The 21380-nt window shown below is 36.7% G+C and overlaps 1 protein-coding gene across 4 annotated transcripts in view; it reads right to left on the reverse strand.

Annotated features, from left to right (window-relative positions):
- Asph (aspartate beta-hydroxylase) overlaps window positions 1-21380 on the reverse strand; it is a 208533-nt gene that overhangs the window by 108152 nt on the left and 79001 nt on the right. For all 4 annotated transcript variants that reach the window (XM_077801167.1, XM_077801166.1, XM_077801168.1 and 1 more), the window contains 4 exons: window positions 21022-21063; window positions 20225-20260; window positions 15097-15141; window positions 3047-3088 (listed from right to left, as the gene is read on the reverse strand). In XM_077801167.1, coding sequence (XP_077657293.1) covers window positions 3047-3088; window positions 15097-15141; window positions 20225-20260; window positions 21022-21063 — 165 coding nt within the window. The remainder of the gene's footprint in view (window positions 1-3046; window positions 3089-15096; window positions 15142-20224; window positions 20261-21021; window positions 21064-21380) is intronic.

Genomic DNA, 21380 nt, shown 5'->3' on the forward strand with positions numbered 1-21380 from the left:
TTCCTAAAGCTAGACTTATTCAACTTTTAAAAAATCTCTCCTTTATGTTTCTTACTTTGGGGACTAAAAATACCTTTGCTTTTATAATTATAATAGATGCGGAGTTTCAAAAAGTCTCATCTAAATTATAAAATTGGTACAGCTTTGTTATATGTCCAACTCTATCAATTCAGTATTATTAACTAAAGCAATCTGAAGACCAGGTATTTGGGGAATAATAGTGGTTGAATTTGAACAACTCTAATCGTAGCAGATAGCATTTATTATTTACAAATAATGTTTTCTTCTTATCATTCTGCTATGACACATCCCCTACAAGGCATACGAATCATTATCCTCATCCCTAGATGAAGAAATCAAAGGTTAAAGAGTTTTAAAATGATGATTTTCTTTTCCCTGTTAGCTCTGTGCTCCAAACGGTGTAGGTACAATGATTCCACGTGTCCCTTGTGCTTGCCCATATGAAATCACAGGAGATCTTATAATCCTTCTAGTTTCAACTGGGCTCTGGCTCTTACTCTTACACTTTGGGTTTAATAAAGCCTTGAATATCTTTTAATATTAATACTTATTAATTGAAAAACAATAGAAGTTCATTCAATACATATTTACTGAGTGCCTACTGTATGCAAGCTTGTATTAGGTCCAGGGGATGTAGCAGTAAGCAAAACCAACACAGATGTTCTTCCTGGAGTCTTTGTTCCAGTGGAGGATTCAGACAACAGCAAAGAATTAAACTACCTATTCTATCCCATGGTAAAAGTGCAATGGAGAACATAAAGCAAGGATGTAGAACACAAGGGGATTGCAATCTAAATAAGATCAGGGTTGGGGGTTTCACAGCTGAGGAGAGACTGCAGGAGCAAGCCATGTGGACATCTGGGGGAAGAACATCCAGCCTGGAGAGGGCAGTCAGTGCACAGGCCTTGGTTCTGTGTATGCATGGCATGGAAACCAGTGTAAGTGCAGTGGAGGGTCCAAAGCACTGACAGTCACAGGATTGGAGGCTGGAGGGAAACCAGCAGAAAGAAAAGTAGAGAAAGATTGTGTGAGGTTTTCTGTACCATGGCAGAGGGCTCTGTTTTCACTATGAAGAAGATAAGAATATACCAGAAGGATCTGGGCCACACAGTAAGAGACAGGTTAAAAAGGATCATTCTGGCTACTGTATTGAAAAAGAAGACAGAGGTACAAGACTGGAAGCTGGAAGAGCAGTTAGGAGACATCTAGAATAACCCATGGAGAAGAGGGTCATGGCTTGGACCTGGTGGTAGCAGGTAAAGGTGGCAGGGAGGAGTTGGATTCTCCAGGTACCCTGAAGAGAAGGCTGCTGGGATGTGCTAATGGATGACAGAGAGGCCTGAGAGAGAAGGGTCACAGGAGAAGTATGTTTTAAGGAAGGAAGATCCTGAGTTCAGTTTCACACCAGAGTTTGAAGTCATTATTAGGCCGGAAGTTGAGATCATCAGGGAGACAACAGCTGGACAGCTGGACATACAGTTTGGAGTCAGGGGCAGAGCCTTAGGCTGTGGCATATAGAATATTTAAATATAGAATATTCTTTGGCATACACAATATTTAAATCCAAGGATTGGATGAGATAATGAGGGAGTGCATATAGATAGAGAATCAACCTGAGGACTGAGTCCAGGGTCCTCCAGTGTTTAAAGGCCAGGGAGATAAGAAGCATCCATTCAAAGAGACCAGGAAGAAGTCAGTAGAAAGAATAGAAGAAAACTAGGAGAATGTTTGACAAGACAAGAAAGGGGAGTGTTTGCAGTTGAGGAAGTGATTAACTCCAACAAGGGTTGCTGATATACTCCTTTCTGCTTTATGATTTTCTCCTCAGCATTTGTCTATTGATTATAGTTAGGTCATGGATATATTGAAAGATGGGCAGAAAGGCAGGAGAGAGCATGTGAGAGTATTATGTTGGAGGTATCCGAGTCACCTATGAAACAATTGACAGTTTCCAATACAGAAGAGAAGACTGCAGAATTATTAGGATATTTAGAAATACATAGGGAATTGCTAGAAAGCGCTAAAAGAAAATTGGTGAGCAAGACTCAGCAACAGGGAGCAGTAGGCTAAGGACTACTGTTTCGTATTTAAACCTTAACATGTAAAACTACAACCTTGTATTACTTTGAAATAAACTGAAAAACAACTAGTCAGAAAAATATGCACAAACTTGATGCCTTCTCTTCAACCTGTGAGCAAGGACATCACCGCCAGTGGTCAACAGTAGTTCACCATGTACATATGTTCTACAATTTCAAACATAGCTGCTGCTTTCATCATTCTAAAGTAAAGATATTCCTGAAATTATAAATATATATAAACAAAAAAGATTTTGTTATTCAGCCCATGCTAAAAGCGTAACCACTATTCTGTGACCAGTCATATAATTCTTTTAATGTTAAATATAGTTCTTCATTCTGAATAAGTTCAGAAACCTCTGTGAAAGTTGAACTTAAAATTATTGAGTTATTAAACGTTATTAGGATGCCTTTGTAATAGACTTTTGGAAGGCAGAGGTAATATTTTTAGCATGGCTGTCACTTTAGTGTGTCTCTTTTCAACAATTTAGTTCCTTGAAAAAAGATATTATGTTCTAGTAATCTTTGGATCCCATATACCTAGCACAGTTGTGAACAAATTAAAAATAAATAATATTTAATTTTTCTAAGTGCTTTCCCTATGCCTGACATTGCTTTAGGAAATTCGTACCTATTTTCATTTAATTGCTTTCCTTTCATTTAATCATAAAAACAGCTTTCTGGAAGAGGAAACTGAGGGAGAAAGTTTAAGTAATTCTTACAAAGACACATATACCAATAGCAAAACTAGGAGTGGAACCCAGGCAATTTTTCTCTGAGCCTTAGCTCTTAATGTTTATATACAATATCAATAAATGTTTATTGATAAAGTCATTGAAAGGATGAAACCAGTAGCATATACTTTTAACTAGAGATATGAAATAAAATTGTTGTTATTCTCCAATGGTATTTCTGTGTATATTTTAAAGGCTGTTTGACAATCTCACCTTTTTGTTTTTGTTCTTGATCATCTGTTTTTCTATTTGTTTCTGAAAATTAAAGACAAAACAAAGTAATTACTTTGCAAGTCACCATCCAATACCTCAAAATACAGGAGAATATTTTAATGAAGGCTATTTTAATGAATTTCAATAAACATAATTAAAGCAAAATATTTTTGGGCCTATGATTCAATTTTCCTAAATCCTGAGTTCTTTGCACTTGTAATCCATTACAAAATATCAAGATCTGGGCTTGCTTGAATTACTTATAAAAGTCACTGAACCGTAGCTAGGAATCAGATTCCAGGCTAAGGGTTCCTCATCTTCGAGAGTTAACATGAGTGATGTCTACCAATTCTAAGCATCTCTATGGATAAAAGCAAACTTGGATGAAGACAAGCCATCTACAAAGCTTCTTAAATATGTTCATTGACTCCTAAAACAATAAGACTGTTTTTATAATGACACCATGTGCTTTAAAAGAATGCAGCATGTCCCACTACCTGGAATATTGGTCTCTCTATGCTAAGCCCTTCAGAGGATCCAGTGGTGATGTTGCTGTGCCCGTGCTGAACCCTGGGTGTGTGCCTTGAGCTTCCTTGCTGAGAAACCTGAGATGAACACAAGGAGCCATCTCTGGCAGCCTCAGATCAAGTTAATTACACTTAGTGTCTCTCTCACAAATGGGGCTGTTGAATGCTGAGAAACCCACAAGGACTAATCAAAGAATACCCACCCCTCCCATGGAAAACAACAGCCAATGAACTGACCATGTGTTTATAATATCATTACTTTACCTATAACTTTATAACAAGTCTGCAAGTTATAGGTACCAGGCTACAGTAAACCTGCTATAGATACAGAATGAAAATTAACTAGATCCTTTCTTTGTAAGTAAATAAACAAAGAAATTCAACTAGATTGGATCTATTTAATTGTCAAGGTAGATCTGTTGACTACGGTTCCAGTTGGCACTTAGGTTACCTTTGGATACTATTAGATACATGTGTACATGTATATATGTGGGGATGAGGAAGAGTTTGGGAGACTGACAAAAAGCATAGACTCTGTCCTCTCTCCGCAGTAGATGAGAGAGTGTGTGGTGCAATCAGGGACGATAGGGACGATATCAGGGTGTGCTGACATGGATCATTCAATTTGCCAGTCCCGAGTTTTTCACACTTATTTCCCTAAGACATTTCAATGTGAGGAGGTTAAAAATAAATCTAAGGCAGGCTTTGATGCAGGGAAGGCCTTTTTATAGGTTAAATGTTTTTGGTTCCTTTGAGACCTGAGATAAGAGGAAGAAAGGGAACTAACTTTGCAATCTAGGTGCCAGGGTTAGCACTAAGAACATCATGACTTGTATATCCCCATCTCCTGCAGGGAATAAATCTTCATGCAAAGGAGAAAGTTTAGCCTGAGAAATTAGATTCTAAAGTTATAAAGGCCAGTGGTTTAAATAACTCCTAAGAATCATATTCTTCCCACTCTGCCACTCTGTGCCTTTTGTGAAAACGAATTGGAGAGGAAAGTGTAAGTCTTAACTTTTATGAAATCTATATAATAGATTTTATAAAGTTTACTGCACATAATTTCTGGGCAGTATGGCAAGAAGTATGCAGGATATTTTTTTAAAGGGGGGAGGCTTATAGGTCTCTGTTGAATATTCTAGAACATCTGATCTTATTAACTATAACTTCCTGGCCACAAAGTTAAATAGCTGAATTAGACCTTATAATATCACTTATTTAGTACATATGAACTGAGCACCTAGTATCTGCCAGGTACTTTTGTAGGCATCAGGGATCCAGCAAGGAAGCATCATAAATCTTAGTCCTGTAGAAGCTCTCCTTCTATTGGGATCAGCAGTACCTACAGAAAGCCCTTAACCTTTAACTTCTTCCAGGAGTCATGCTGGACTAATGTGACTTGAACAATTAAGCATGCAATGCAAATTTCTACCCAGACTAGATAGAACAGGGGGATGTTGGTCATAAAAGGGAGAACATGGCTCTCACAGATCTTCCCACCCTGGGAGAAAAGTAAGGAAGGAGGAATGGTTGGAATTAGTCACCTTCCAAACAGAAGTGAAAGGTGCTGATTCCATGTCAAAGACCCCTGGTCAGGTCAACCCATGTCCTTTGGATCCACATCCGCCCCCCCCCCCGCCCCAGTAACTTTGAGGACAATGTGATTGGTTATACTTTCAGAAACAAGGAGCGCCATCTTTCCCCCTCCTCCCACCCAGTAGTTAGGGTGGGGAACAAGACAAATAAGGCCTAACCCAGATCCTTCCAGGCCCTGGGACAAGAGGTCTGTCTTGTTTTCATTCTTGAGTCTCCTTCCATCCCTCCCCCAACATCAACAAGCTGAGTTCTGAGACTCCTCTTTGGATATGGAGAATATACAGAGCAGACATTTTGAACTCTTTGTTTTTTATTCACACTTAACTTTAGCTTAAGTAAAGAAGTTTTCTGATTCACTAGGATTCTGCACAACCAATAATCAAGTGTCACTTTATTCTCTGTTATCTATGCTTCTTTGCGAGGCCTCATATGGACCTCACTGTGCCAAAGGGGGGAAAAAATGACTTACTGAGCACTACTGTGTACAAAGCATTGTTGTAAGCACTTAATGCAGATTATCCCACTTATCTTTGCAGCCATGGGAGATGGTTACAATTTAACAGATAAAGAAACTGAGGCTTAGAAAATCTAAAGAATCTTCCCAGGGTTATTGAACAAGAAAGACCCATTTCAGAGGCCATAATGCATAAAAATACTACTTCAATCACACTTTGCATATCCCAGTAATGGGCAGTCCTTTAAGTAAGGGAGATGAATGTTTAGTCTTCCCCTGAAAATTATAAAAGGACAAGGTCATCTGTAACTCACATTTAGAGTTTAAATACTCATGTCCAAACAGAAAAAAAAAATATTACACATTCTTTATATGTATTAATATGACTCTTTTTACCCCTTTCAATATTATTTTATTTGAGCAAGGAAAACCTTACTAAAAAGAATGGAATCTGGATCTTTTAAAAACTGTCATGCAATCATTGAGAAGAACTGGTCACTTTTATGGATTCTGCTGTACTATACTCTAACCTAGTTGCAGCTACTGTGCCAGTGTCCGTAGTGAGCAGTTCTTGCTGGACCAACAATGAGAGCTAATTTGCACTCAGGCTCATCTGCCTTTCCAACTGCCTAAACCCAGGTACCTACCTGTTCATCCCCAAGACCCAGGGCTCTATTTCCTCCCTTAGCACTCATAGTGTCTGTTCACTCTTCAAAAGTCACATCTTTCCTGTCTCCTTCCCTATGTCTCTACCACCCTTTCCTTAGCTCAGTCCTCAGTACCATCATCTATTACTAGTCAGATTCCTAACTGGCCTCCTGCTCTGTGGCCTTCTTCCATCTGCTGCCTACATGTTCACTCTAGAATATCTCAGAAAAACCAGAAGCCAGAGGGAATTTCCACCAGGGCCGATTCCTGGTTTACTCATCTGCAAACAGGGATAACACCCAGCTGCTGAGAAAACTCAACTCCCTAGTCGTGGCGGAGTAGGTGGATCCAATCTGTTTATCCAGCAGTTTTCTTTTCTTCTGGACATGTTAGAGGTGAAAACTCCCCTCTCCAGAACCCCAGGAGCTTGTTTCTTACTTGTCTAGTTCCCTTTTCCTGTCTAGAGAACTAAGGTTGAAAATGAGAGCAATGAAGAATGAGAATCTGCCATATATATTTTCAGCCTGTCATTCATCCACTTATGATGAAGCTCATATCCTCACAATAGAAAGTCATGAAGGATAAGAATGGTGTATATGTGGGAAGGGAGATTTCACCAGGGAATAACCAAAACTTAAGGTACAGAACAAAAATCTACAAAGGACTGAGGCAAGAGACACTTCATTTCAATTCTATCGCCTTACAAGGTAGCATAATAGTACATGTTAAAACAAATAAGCATACCTATTAGAAATAGGTTAAAATAAAGAGGACAAAAGTATTTCCTTGTGATGTTGGTCATCAAAAATGTTATATTCTTGGGCTGGGGATGTGGCTCAAGCAGTAGCGTGCTCGCCTGGCATGCGTGCGGCCCGGGTTCGATCCTCAGCACCACATACAAACAAAGATGTTGTGTCCTCCGAAAATTAAAAAATAAATATTAAAATTCTCTCTCTCTCTCTTTTAAAAAAAAACGTTATATTCTTCTAAGATGTTCATAAGTATAAAATGAACAGATTTTGTTATGTAACAAAATTAAATATACTACTTAAAAATAATGACAATGTAGAGAAGAATCCTTCTGCATTTTATTGCACTCAAATAACATTAAACAGAAGACATTTACATTACTGAAATTCCATTGATGTTGCCCAACATGGCATATGTTTGTAAAGACAAGGCTCATTAATTCAGACATTGGGAATTAAAAACTATTTGAAGTTGACCACAGCATAATGAATCCTCAGTTTCTAGAGTACTACAGATGGTTATATACAAAAGCCCAGCAGAAATTATTTTAGTCATTCATTAGTTCTATGTCATTCCTAAGTTTCCCTAAAAAAATACAGCTTTATAAAAAGTAATGTTCTATAATTCACAAGATGAAGAGCTTAATTACAAGTTGAGAATCAGCTCTATATTACCCATATCACAGCTTTAGAAAATTATTGCTTGTCTTACTCTTATTTCAGGTTTCACTACACCTCGGGTCAGCATGCAGAACTCACTACATTGGAACTACAATCTATGATGATAAAAATATCGACTGTCTTTGATTTTACCCTAAAAGCAGAAAAAAAGCCACCTTAAGACAATGCTAATATAAGAAAGAGCAACCCCTTGACCCACAGATGTCACCAATTCTTATGGCTTTTTTTATAATTCATGGCTCTTTGAAAATGATGCTCCAACTACCTCCTTTTCTAACAAAGCAATATTTTTTTATCACAGCAGGTATTTCCCAGCCAAAAATAAACCACATTAAAAATAGAAGAAAACTTTCAGTGTAGAAAGGAAAAGGCTCACCCCTTGTGAAAAATAGCAGCAGACATGGGGCTGGGAGAGTGCTTGTCATACATACATCCTAAATCAACCCAACTAGAGACATCATGGACTTGATCCAGTGAGAGCACGGGGCAGTCTCTGGTGCTGTGAGGGCATTACTTAATTAGCCAAAGGCAGAGCAGTCTTTAAGGTATGCACCAGTAATGTGTATACATTTCCTAAAATTTAAATAAATATGAATGGGCCAGAGCTATTAAATGATCCATCCAAGGTGCTAAATAGCATTTTTGCACAAGATATTTTTGCAGACCATTCTTTTTCCTTATGTCCTATTAAGGAATTTTAGTTCCCCTCATTATGAAAAATAAATTAATGATAATTTAAAACTTTCCTCAAAATATTATATTATTCTAATATGCCACTAAAAGCTACAAAAATATCAAAATTTGTGATGTAACCTGAATATTTGAAGCAAATGTAGAAATTTTTGATAAGATAATCAGTGCAGATATATACAACTCATGCCTTCACAGCAAATCATCATGTCTGTTCCCGTTTTTAAGAGTGCTAATACAAGACACTCTTGATGGCTTTGAAGTCATGTTTAACTCAGCGCTTACACAAGCCAATCCAATATAGTTAGCATTAGTTATTAAGAATGTATTAAAATCCTGCCAAGACAAATTGCTGCTATATCATCAACATAATTCTTAATTCTTGTCTGAAAAATACATAGAAATGTAGGTATGACTAAAGCTGCACCAAAGAAGGAAAAAAGAAAAAGGAAAGAGAAATCCAATGGACCCACTAACAGTATCAAAAAAGGACATGCAGGAATGTAAATTACATGTAATTTTTGTTTCTTAAAATAAAATACACTAAAATGCCAGTGGACTATAACTCATTCAAAACATCTTTAGTGTTCATTCCCAAAGATCTTGATCTGCCCAGTATTTACTTCACAAGATCTATCACAGCCATCTTTTGGAGCGTATGGTTAGGCTGGTCCTCCTGTGGTAGTAGGGGCAGTCTTTTTGAAGCTTTAAGTATCTGCAAAAATAAGGGGAAATCTAAATTAAAGGACCAACCAGACACAGAGTGGGACACTGCTTTATTTTCATTCTACTTTTTAAAAAAAAAAATCACCAACAGAAGTAAATACTTTTTTCTCTTTGTTTTTAAGGACAACTTGTTAACAGGATAATTAACTAACTACCCACAGAAGACCCAAGGGAGTACTTGCAAAGCTGATAAAGAAAAATCTAGGGGTTTAAAGAGTGCTCCAGAATTACAACTGAATCTCAATCTTTAGAGAAAAACAGCATTAAATTTCTTTCTCCCATTGACATTATCACTATATTGAAAAGAATCAGAAATCTAGTATGGGATTTGAAAAAAAAAAAAAAAAACAGGAAGGATTTTTAAGTGTGATGTATGCTACTTTAAAATATTAGTTTAATAATTTTATTTTAATGTTATTGGTAAAATAAAAAAGTGTACAGTGTTTTTAAAGAAGTAAAATTCAAACCTAACTTTTTAACATTTTCATTCCAAATATTAGTATCTGATTTATTTATTTACTACAGTGTTGGGCTTAAATTATCATATTGAAATAGAAAAGGCACTGGTATAGATAAAGGCAATTTTGATATCATTTGTAAGGCTGGATAACTACTATGGCTTGAATGTGTCCTCCATAAATTCATCTGTAAGAACTTTAATATAAACTCACATATTAGAATCAGAGGAAGTGATGAAGTTAGGACCTTCATGATGGCTTTAGTGAGTTTACAGCAAGAGAAGGAGAGACCCACGATAAAAAGCTTGCTTTTATGTGTTGCCTTCTACCATGATATTATGCCGAATATCATGGACCTCACTAGCTATCAATCAAAAGCCAGCACCATGCTTTTAAACTTCTGAGACTCCAAGACTGTGAGGCAAATAGACTTCTTTTCTTTATAAATTAATCAGTGTCAGGTATTTTTAAATAATTATGATATTTCCTTCAGTCTCTTTCTGCTCTTGGAGCCAAAAATTTCTGTATATCCAACAGAAATGATTGTTTATATCCTTCAAAACAAGTAGAAGATAATATTTATCACCTTTCTTCTCAGTAGTCAAACTAGAAATAATCACTATATCTGTCAACAGAAAACAGTAATGAATTAGACTAAATTACTATATTAAGGTAGATGAATCTCACACATATGATACTGAGCAATAGAAACCAGTACAATAATAATTGTATGTTTGTGTATGTATGCATATGTGTTTATGATTCTAGCTACATTCAATTTAAAAAAAAACAGTCTACAATTGAGGTGTTACTGACAGGTAAGAAGAGACAGACTTTTAGGGTGCTAGACATTTTTTTTTCCTGACTATCTGAGTAGTGGATACAAGAGAGTAACACATGTAAAAATTCAACATATAAGCACTTCCTAGTGTATTAATTGTACCTCAATAGAAAAAGGTTTTAAAAATGAGTTTGACTTTAGAATTTAATTTCTCTAAAAATTGAACAATTAGCTAGACTTTGAGAGGATGAACATTTTCAATATACCTGAGACAATGGAAAATTGTTCAAAGCGTAACAGAGAGTATTTGTAAAGAGGCCAAAACGTTAAAAGTTTAACTGCAGTTTTAGCAACTTCAACATAAGCTCCTACACACTTAAAGACTCCAGTAAGAAATGGTTCAGTAGGGTCTAAAGAATATCTCCAAAATCAGGTCAGTCTTCTCTGTTGCTGCCCTGCATTCCTCCTGCATTCCCAATCTCTATGAAGTGACTGCCATTCACTTACAAGGACTCAAGCCAGTAATGTTGAAATTATCATTGACTCTTCTCCACTCCCATCAGATTATTTCCACCTCCCATATCCATAAAATCAGTTCTCTCTTCCCCCCACTCTACTACAGTCCATCTCTCACCATCTCTGGCTTGAATGAACACAGCTGCCTATTACTTGTCTCTACCCACTTGCTAGACTACTGTCTTTAAATCTGGAATTGATCATGTGACCTCTCTGCTTGGAATTTTGCACTGATTTCCTGTTATTTTTAGGCTCAGATCTGAACTTCCAAACATGGTACAGAAGACCCTCCAAGCTGGCTGCCTACTTTTCTACCCTGTCTTCTCATATTTCATGTGGCACACAATCTTGGTTGTTGATCAGTAAGTACTTTCTCCCCACCTGCTAGCTCCTGGACCTTCTATAGTCATCCAAAACTCAGTTACAGCCAGCACTTCCACCCCTCTGAGGCTGAGTGATTTATTATTCCTCTTTGCATGAGTTACCCTGCACACCGCTCTGAGAAGTCAGTGCTATCACATTAGCTGGTCCATTCCACTGTGTGCCACAGGACTGCGAGCCATACTAAGGCAGGGGCTACATTGTTAATAGTGCAGCTCCACTGGTCAGCCCAGAGCCTGGAAGGCAAGTTGCAATATATGCTTTTTGAATTAGAAAATAATGATAATAACAATATGCATCTAAAGCATATTGGTTTACATACTGGTTAAACGTTCACTTCAATGAGCATAAAGCCAATCTCTGCCATTGCCTTAGGTCTCTAGGGCTGCCAACCTAAAGCAGCCTTAAGGGTGTTAGTGATTAGTGTTCAAAAATGCTAGGTAAGAGGAAAGCCTGAGTGGAAGTTCTTGATGGAGACAATGTAGTGAAATCCATTGCTAGAATATTCCATGGCAGGATGAATTGTGTCTCCATTTACCAAGAATCAGGAGAGGCAGAATTACCCAGAAACTATGATGTTCATGTGTTCCATTCTAAATAACATGATTACTGAAAACATAAAATTAACTTTGTGTGTTGTTCTTTTCTTTTCTGGAGAAAAACAGTTAATGAACCACCTAGTCATATGGCTTTAAGTATATTGATTGGTAGAAAATTTTACTCTAATGAACTTCATAAATGATTCATTCATAAATCAATCTGAACTATGTGTATATGCTGCACTATGTATACTATGCTTTTCTAAACACAAAACATTCATTGTTCCATTGTTACCTTGTAAGTTTCCCAAAGGATTTTTCCCATTCATATTATAATAAGAAACATGCTATATGACTTCAAGTAAATATGAGTTTGAAGAGAAAGGTAAAAACTTGCTAAAGAAATAAATATTACAAAGGAATTTTCAAAATCTAGTTTTTAAAATAATTAACTTCTAATATCAGAATGATTAAATCTTAAGACTGACTTTATACACCCTTGCCAAGAGTGTGCCTGCAAAACACTTAAAATTTAAAAATGTAAAGCAAAGACACAAAATTTAAACTATTGGACAACTTATTCAGAAAAACACTTCAATATTCCTAAGTACTAAGTTATGAACTAATGAAGATTAAGAGAGAAAGAGAGATGAAAGATAGAATGTGTTTCATTTTATCATATCAAAATAGCTCTCAAAACTGTTAACAGCTCTTTGGGCTTCATTTATTTAAAATACTCTAGAAAACAATAGCAGAGAGTGGATTCTAGAATATGAACATAAGGATCAATCCCACTTCTACTCTGTGACCCAGAGAAGATGACTTTTGCCTTGCCATGCCTCTTTGATGTCATGTGTAAAATGGACTTAACAGTAGGTCTACCTCTTGATGTGCTACATCTGCTAAAACTTATTTAATCCATAGAATGTGCTTAGAAGTTTGCCTCCATAATAATAAATGCTAGCTGTCACTGTCTCCTACTTGTGGCTCATTGAAATGCCCCATGGGACTAGTACAATGATAAACATGTTATTATGAACAATAGTAAGCAATAAAAAGACTGTATAGCTAGTCTTGGAATGATCAGTTAGGTTATGAGGGCTAGGAAAAAGTGACTAACATCCTGCATTTTACAGAAGTCTTCAACTGAGTTTTATAGTGAATAAATTTTAAAGATTGAAAGGTAATGAGGAGTCAGGCCCTCCTTGAATGTACCTGCAGTTCCTCCAATCAGATATGTAATGAAACAGTACTTTAAAGACAACAACTAACTGTACAAAAATATCGTGAACAGATCTATGAACATTGATATTTTGCACTATGAATAATAAAAGCTATAATATGAAGTAAGACTAACAATGCGACTTATGGGAAAGAAGAAAGCCAGATTCAGCGGTTAGAAATAACTACCACTAAGTCTTACGTTCTCCTTTGGCAAGGTCAAATTGTGTATGCAGTGAGTCAATCAAATTTTTATGATACCTAGTTATAGGTTACAACTTCTTGATCAGATCCCTGAGAATTTAGCTTCTCTTGATCCACCTCATAGAGCAGGCTAATTAATCACAAAACAATAATACTTTAGCCACCACTCACTAGGAGCTTATTGGGTGCCAGAAACTATGCTCATTAATCAGATCTTCATTTTTATGTGTTTTGGTTGTGGTTGTTAAATATCTCATCTTTAAAAAGCAACTTATTCCATCATCATAACCACCTGTATTATATATTTATGTTCCAAAGAAAATCTTGGGGTGAATTTACAAAGTATTGAAATATAAGCACAGAGTGGGGCTGAGATTGTGGCTTAGCGGCAGAGCCCTTGCTCAGCATGTGCAAAGCCCCATGTTCAATCCCCAGCACTGCCAAAAAAATAAAAGCACAGAGTTATGGTCAGAAAATATTATCTCTCATGCTGATAGTTATCTTCCTGATAGTTAATCCACATTTTAAAATGTGAATTATAATGAGAAAGATTTGTAGAAACTTCTTTTTTTTCTAGGAATTCTTATAAAATAATTTTCTCTAAGGGCATAGAATAGCAATCAAGCTGGTTCTATAACTTGCTTTGCTTCTTCCAGGGAGAAACAGGGTATTCTGTCAAGTGTTACTCAACAACAACAGAAACCAACACAAGCAGGACAGAACTATCAGCTTTCCTTGCCCTCCCATCTTTTCTAAATAGAAAACATTCATTGTTCCATAGTCACCTTGTAAGTTTCCCAAAGGATTTCTTTTCCTAATCATATATTGTAATACCATTAATTACAGTCTATCAATTACTTGCTACTTCATATTACAAATATGCCAGTGCATAGTATGATAACTATCAAAACCTAAAATGTTCCATTCATAAAATAAGCAAGGACAAGCTTAAGTCTAACTATAAATACCCTTTGGCTATTTTATTCTTTGGTTACTTTTTTTTCTTGAAATTCAGTATTCAATTAATTTTGGCAGATACAATATTTCTACCAAAATCAACATTGGTAATGCACATCACTGCTACAAAATTCTCGTTAAGAATCATGTATGAAAAATGAGTAAAAATTCAACCAACAAATATGACTCACCCACACACATAAAAACTAAACAAAAATGAAAAGAAACACACTTGGGGATGAGGTGGGACATGAAAAATCCTCATCTAGTAGAACATTTTTTTCCCACTGAGAAAACAGACTACCTGCCATTTTCTGACTACAGGTATAATTTATGTCAGTACTGAAATGTAGTCCAAAGCACAGGCCTTGGCTGAAAAGTTGTTCCCATTCTTTAAATTCACTAATGACCAGAGACAGATGGGGGAAAGGTATTGATGAGCCCTGGGCACCTGCATTGCCACAGGGCATTGATATGCCTCTAAGAAAGGTGGGGAACAGAGAGCAAAATGAGCAACTGAGCAATCGCATAGTTAATGCACTATTCAGTTTTCATCCTGAGAAACTTTGATTCTATATCCGCCATCAAATGGTCTGACAATCAAAAAAGAAAAAAATAATTTAAAAACCCTAAAATTCTACATTACCACCAATGTGTAATGGCAAAATCATACAGTACGTTAAGAACTCTTCAAATTCTAGCACAAATATATATATTACACTGAATGAAATGAGCATTTGCCATTACTTTGGTTCAGCTGATCAAAACACAGAATTTTGTTTTTTTAATTTATACAGAGTCAATCCTTCTTTCTCAGGAATTTTACCCTTCATATATTTATTTAATAAGGCTAGTGTTAATATCAACCGCATTTTTAAATTTAACCCCCCAAAAGGAAAATACATCTAATGAAATGTCATACCTGGTGGTACTTCCTGCTGTTCTTCTGCAGCGGGAACACTTACTTCTAAAAATGAACAAGAAAGTCACAGTCCATTACAGTTGCCGATGACCAGAGTTTAAAACACAGATTGGTAGTACTGAAGTAATGGTGATTATTTTTACACTTTTTAAAATATTCAACTGCAATTATCATAAAAACATTGCTTTTATAACCTCTCTCTCTAATACACACACAAACACACACACACACACACACACACACACACACACACACACAGAGATTGATTACCAGTGAGTAGAACACTGAATATTGGGTGTTTCTCAGCTATTCTACACAACAGACTTCACAATATTATCAGTCTGACACACAAAATTCTGTTGTCTGGTGCAGGAGATATGGACTAAAATTTAAGTTTTCAAAACTGTGCATTAGACATAAGAGAGCTGAGGAATGACATTCAACGAATATTGTGTCTTCTTTAGAGAAGTTTTTTTATTGGAAAGTATTTAGGGGAGCAGGGGTGCAGGGAATTGAACCTAGGCCTTGTGCATGCTAATCAACATAAGGTCTACCACTAAGCTAAATCCCAGCTCCATCTCTTGAAAATAGCCCTAGTTTTAACATTAATTAAACAGTATATAGAAATTGAATTGAAATAGAATCTTCAAATTAAACAGTATCTTTAATGATTTATTTTTGAAAAATAATCTTTAACATTTTTTTTGTGTATGATGGTGTCTGTACTTAGGAACTTGTGTACCCACATGCTCTACTACTGAGCTAAACTTCAAGCCCACAAGATAATACATTCTAACACTAGTCAGAAAGGTGGAAGTGAACTTTCAACATCTTATCTCATGTCAATCCAATTACACTTAAAGAGACTGCAGGCATCACTACCCAATATACAGAGATGCACTGTTCTATTAAATTATATCACATATTACCTTTAAGCTTTACAACCCATTTAACAGATCTTAATCTAGAGGTAAGATGGTATCAGGTTTTCTTTTGGTCCTTAAGAACTGCAACACGCTTTGGTCAAAAGGAGGTATTTTTGAATAGTATTTTTTAAAACTCATAACATTTGCACAGCTTTTTAAATCATTTCACTTCTTACCTTGCTTCTAATAATAAAAATGACACAGGTTTCAAGGAGAATATTTGGAATCATTTTACATAAAAAGAAACAAAAAAATAGTCAAGGCTAAGCCTATTAACCACTGTTAAGGTATTACTCACTTCCTTTGTTATTATTATCACCAACGTTAACAAAGAAAGTCTTATTATTGTTCCAAGTTAAATTAACATTTCATCTAATTATATTTTGAAAAACATACAAATTCAACAAATTCATCTATACTTTTTTATTGGTGTATGATTTATTTTGGTATAGATTTTGATTTATTATCTTAAACATGAAATAGTTGAAAGAAAGAGTTACCTATTTAATTTATGTAGCCTACTATTTCTTACCCTTGGAATTTTTGAACCCATTTCATTTACCATGGCTTTCACTTCCACCCCTTAATCCAATAACCTCCATGTTTCCAAACGTAAAAGACTTTCTAGTCCTGAGATTTCGGGATCACCTGACAGCATGGAACATATTCCCTTTTCCTTCTGACACACTTTCCTCCTTACTCACTGGCTGTTCATTCTCCACCCAACTGCACAATGTTGGAGTCCCCTAGACCTCAGTCTTGCAATGGCCTCTCTATACTTGCTGCATTCACCTGCAAAATGACCTCACTGGTTTCCATGGACTTAACACCATCTTCCTGATAATGGCTTCCAAATGCTCATATCCATCTCAAGACCTTGCACAACTAGTTCCGGATGGTATATTAAACTCCCTGCTTGATAACTCTACTGGGATCTCTCACATAACTTTCAAAGTTAAAATGCTCAATGTGGAGCCTTCTATTTGCTCACCTAAACCAGTTTACTTTAGCACTCTAGTTTTCTCCCTAACAAATGGCCCCATCATCCAATAGTTACTCAAACCAAACTAAACCCTCCCCGCTTTATTTCTTTGCTTTACTACCATCAGAAAAGTCTACCAGTTGTAATTATAAAACATATCACAAGTTCCACTCTCTCCCCTCCATTCCCAAAGTCCTGATCTTACTCTGGGCCACTACAGTCGCTTCCCTGGATTAATGTTCAATAATTTTCTAACAGGGTAGTCCCCATATCCATTCTTGCTCCATCCAACCCAATCTCTAGCTAGATAGGAGGGAAAGTAATGCTTTAAAACATAAATCAGGTTATACTATAACTTTTTAAAGTATTTAAAAATGTTCTAACTGTAGCTAGACTATAATCCAAATTCCTCACTAGGCCCTGTAAAGTCCTGACTAACTATCCCTGCCTGTTTATCTAACTATCCCTACCTATTTATTGCTTAAGCCAATCTGAGCTTTGTTTCTATTATCTACAACTGAAAACAACCTTATTGACAGAAAGTTTTAAAGTCAGGCCTGATGCAGAAAGAACATTTCCACACACCATCCTAAGGGCATGTGAAAGATGGATCTGAAGGGGGCAAGCAGAGTCAAGACCACCAATCAGAAAGCTGCTGCTATTAACTACGAGGATAAGGGCCAAACCAGATCAACAGTACAAGAGCTACAGAGAAAAGAATGGGTGGGAGGAGCTTTGAAGGAGTCCATTAGCAGGACTTGGAATTAAGTAGAGACAGAGGGAGAAGAGGCCTCAATGATGGCTTCCATGTTTCTGGTTTGGGAATCCAAGTGTCTCCTGATGCAAGCAGCCAAGGCCAAGGAAAGACAAGGGTGAAGGGGAGGCCAGTGAGTATGTGAAGAGGATGAGCTACTCTCAGTGTAGTCAGGTGCTACAGGGGCCAGCACAGAATCTGCAGGTAGACGGCAGGTGCATAGTCCAGAGCCCCACAGTCCAATAGAGGAAAAGCCCTTCACAGTCTATCAGCTTCTCAAATTGTCTGAAAAACTTAGGAAAAGACTGTATTTCTGGTCAAAACAAGATGGGGTCAAATTGCACATGGTAAAGTGAGTTATTTTTTATAAAATATATGTGGGGAACATTGGATAAACATTTCATGGGGATTTTCTTTTCTCTTCCTCCCTCCCTCCCTTCCTTCTTCTTCTTCTTTTTATTTTTTTTTAATTTTTTTTTTAGCACCAAGAATTGAACCAGGGAGCACTTAACTATGGAGCCCACATTCCTCCCCAACCCTTTTTATTTACAGACAGGGTCTCCCTGAGGTGCTTAGGGGCTGGATAAATTTCAGAGGCTAGCTTTGAACTTGGGATTCTCCTGTGTCACCTCCCAAGCAGCTGGGATTTTAGGCATGCACCACCGTGCCAGGCTGGGGTTTCCATTTTGCTTACTCTCACTGAATCAAAATAAAGACTTAGAGACATTCTTCAAAACATTAATATTCTTCCCAGAGAACTGAGTAATGGGAGAAAAACCTCAACTCAGTTTAGCCCTGCTACACAGAGATGAATCCCACTGTAGATAGTGGGCCCATAGCTCCCATGCAGGGGTCTCTCCCACAGCTAAGTAGACAGGGAGGGAAAACATGGTTTCCCCCATTCCCTCCACAACTATCCCTCCCATTTCTATTGATTGTACGATCATCCAGTCTGCAAAACCAAGCTCTACAAAGCTCTAAATCAGGAGAGCTCAGTGATAGCGCGCATGAGGCCCTGGGTTCCACTCTCAACATAGCCGAAAAAAGAAAAAAACAGTAACATTTAATCTGAAAATTAGCTGCTCAAAAATGAATTCTCAGAGTAATTTTATGAGCAATATTCTGTTTTATGCTCCCTGTGGCAGCCAGCCTGCTGCTATGAAAGCTCGTGCACCCCCACAGTCAGCTTCAGGATCCAGGCATGGAACTCTGATTCAGACACTTCCACCCCTGGAACAAGGGACTAGCTTGATCTCGCCTGACCTCACTCCAGTTTCAGCTTGCTGTTTATAAAATAAACACAGAGGTCTTTGCTCTGTCTCCTCCTCACTGTCTATAGTGAGAAGCAACTGAAATAATGTGTGTGGAAGTATTTTGTGAACCGTTAAGAACTAACTACCATTTGACCCAGCTATCCCTCTCCTCGGTTTATATACCCAAAGGACTTAAAAACAGCATACTACAGGGACACAGCCACATCAATGTTTATAGCAGCACAATTCACAATAGCTGAACTGTGGAACCAACCTAGATGCCCTTCAATAGATGAATAGATTTTTTTTAAATGTGGCAGATATACACAATGGAATATTACTCAGCAATAAAAGAGAATAAAATCGTGGCATTTGCAGGTAAATGGATAGAGTTAGAGAAAATAATGCTAAGTGAAGTTAGCCAATCCCAAAAAACCAAATGCCAAATGTTTTCTCTGATATAAGGAGGCTGATTCATAGTGGAATAGGGAGAGGGAGCATGGGAGGAATAGAGGAACTCTAGATAGGGCAGAGGGGTTGGAGGGGAAGGGAGGGGGCAATGGGGTTATTAATGATTGTGGGATGTGATGATCATTATTATCCAAAGTACAGGTATGAAGGCACGAATTGGTTTAAATATACTATGTATACCACCAGAGATATGAAAAATTGTGCTCTATATGTGTAATAAGAAGTGTGATGCATTCCACTGTCATATATAAATTTTAAAAAAGAACTATGTAAATCTAAGTTGTACTGAAGTACCAGGGTTTAATATAGTGTGTGCAACTATTTTTAATTTTCAGAATTTTTTTTTTTTACTTTCCCCCCAAAAGGTTCCCTCCCTTCAGATGAATTATCACATAAAAGACTCAACTTTTAACCCCTCTCTGCCCAGGACTAACCCTTTCTCACCAGGTCACCTTCTCTTAAGGGCCATACCAACTTCTATTCAGGTAGCCCTCTGCAACCTCCTAGGCTATTCCCATGGTAATTTGATTTTTAACACCATCATTTCACTTCCCACAATCTTAATTTACCAACTGTATGCTCACTATAATGCCAGCTCCCATGAGAAGAGGGATTCTATCTCATTCACTCCCACATTTCCAGCTCCTGAGCATTATACAGAAGCAAAGAGAAGTGCTCAATAAATACTTGCTGAATAAATGAACATATATTTAATATGGAAAGTAAAATAAAATTAACTTACCTTCTGGAATTGTGTTTGACTCTTCTACAACATTATCTGAATAAAAGAGGAAAACATACCTTATACCAACTCATCTCCACTCAAATCTCTGAAGTAACTAATATCCCCTTGGATATCTAAGCTTTACTTTCCTTTTTAGACTGCCTCTTCTTATGGAGAGACTTATGGGTTTATTTATATTAGAATATCAACTTTAATTTCTAAATTATATTCAAAGAGTACATTAAGTAGGCTAATATTATCACTAACATAAAATTTGAATCATCAAAATGGAATAAATAAGTATCCATGGGTTCCACATGCATGCATCTCACCGACAAAAAAATGAAAACACAAAAAAACAGAACAAGCAACTAAGAAAAAAACAAGTAAACAAAACAAACAAGTAAACAAACAACCCCCCTCAAATAGAAACTACATGTGCACTGAATGTGTATAGAGATTTTTCTTTTCATTATGCTTTAAACAATACAACATAATAACTATTGACATAGCACTTACATTGTTTTAAGATTGTAAATAACAGTGATGTAAAGTACACAGAGGGTTGTGCACAGGCCACAAAGAAATACTATGACATTTTCTACAAGGAATTTATGCATCCTTGGATTTTTTTTTTTTATCTGTGGTTCATTCTGTAATCAATTCCACCACAGACATGTAGCAATTATTTTCTTAATGCCTGGAAAATGTTTTGTATTATTGTACCTATTCTTTGTTTCACAAATTACAAAAGTTTAACACATGGAAGGGGGATTTGATTGGTAAGTAACGTCTGTTTACAGACAAAAACTTACCTGAAATTTCTATTGCATCATTTTCCGAAGGCTCGTCGTATTCTATAAAATAAAAAGAAAAAATAATCCTTTAGTATTGCATCATTTTCTTCATAACAAAAATGGACATTGTGCTCCCAGGAATCCACCTTTGTCTTTGAACACAGATTACAGAGCAGCGTGGGAAGGAGTTTGATCAACTGAAGTGAAACAGGTCTGGATTAAATTCCAGGTCAGACACTGTTTAGCCATGGGACATAGCAATTCCATAGGCTCCCTTCTTATACAGGGGGAAAAGACAAGGTCCTCCCTCAATCACTTGTCACCAGAATTCAGTAATTCACTTCTTCCCTAGTGGCACTGAATTTTCTTTTGAAAAC

Source organism: Urocitellus parryii, chromosome 7 (genome assembly GCF_045843805.1).
Source record: "Urocitellus parryii isolate mUroPar1 chromosome 7, mUroPar1.hap1, whole genome shotgun sequence".
Classification (NCBI taxonomy): Eukaryota; Metazoa; Chordata; class Mammalia; order Rodentia; family Sciuridae; genus Urocitellus; species Urocitellus parryii.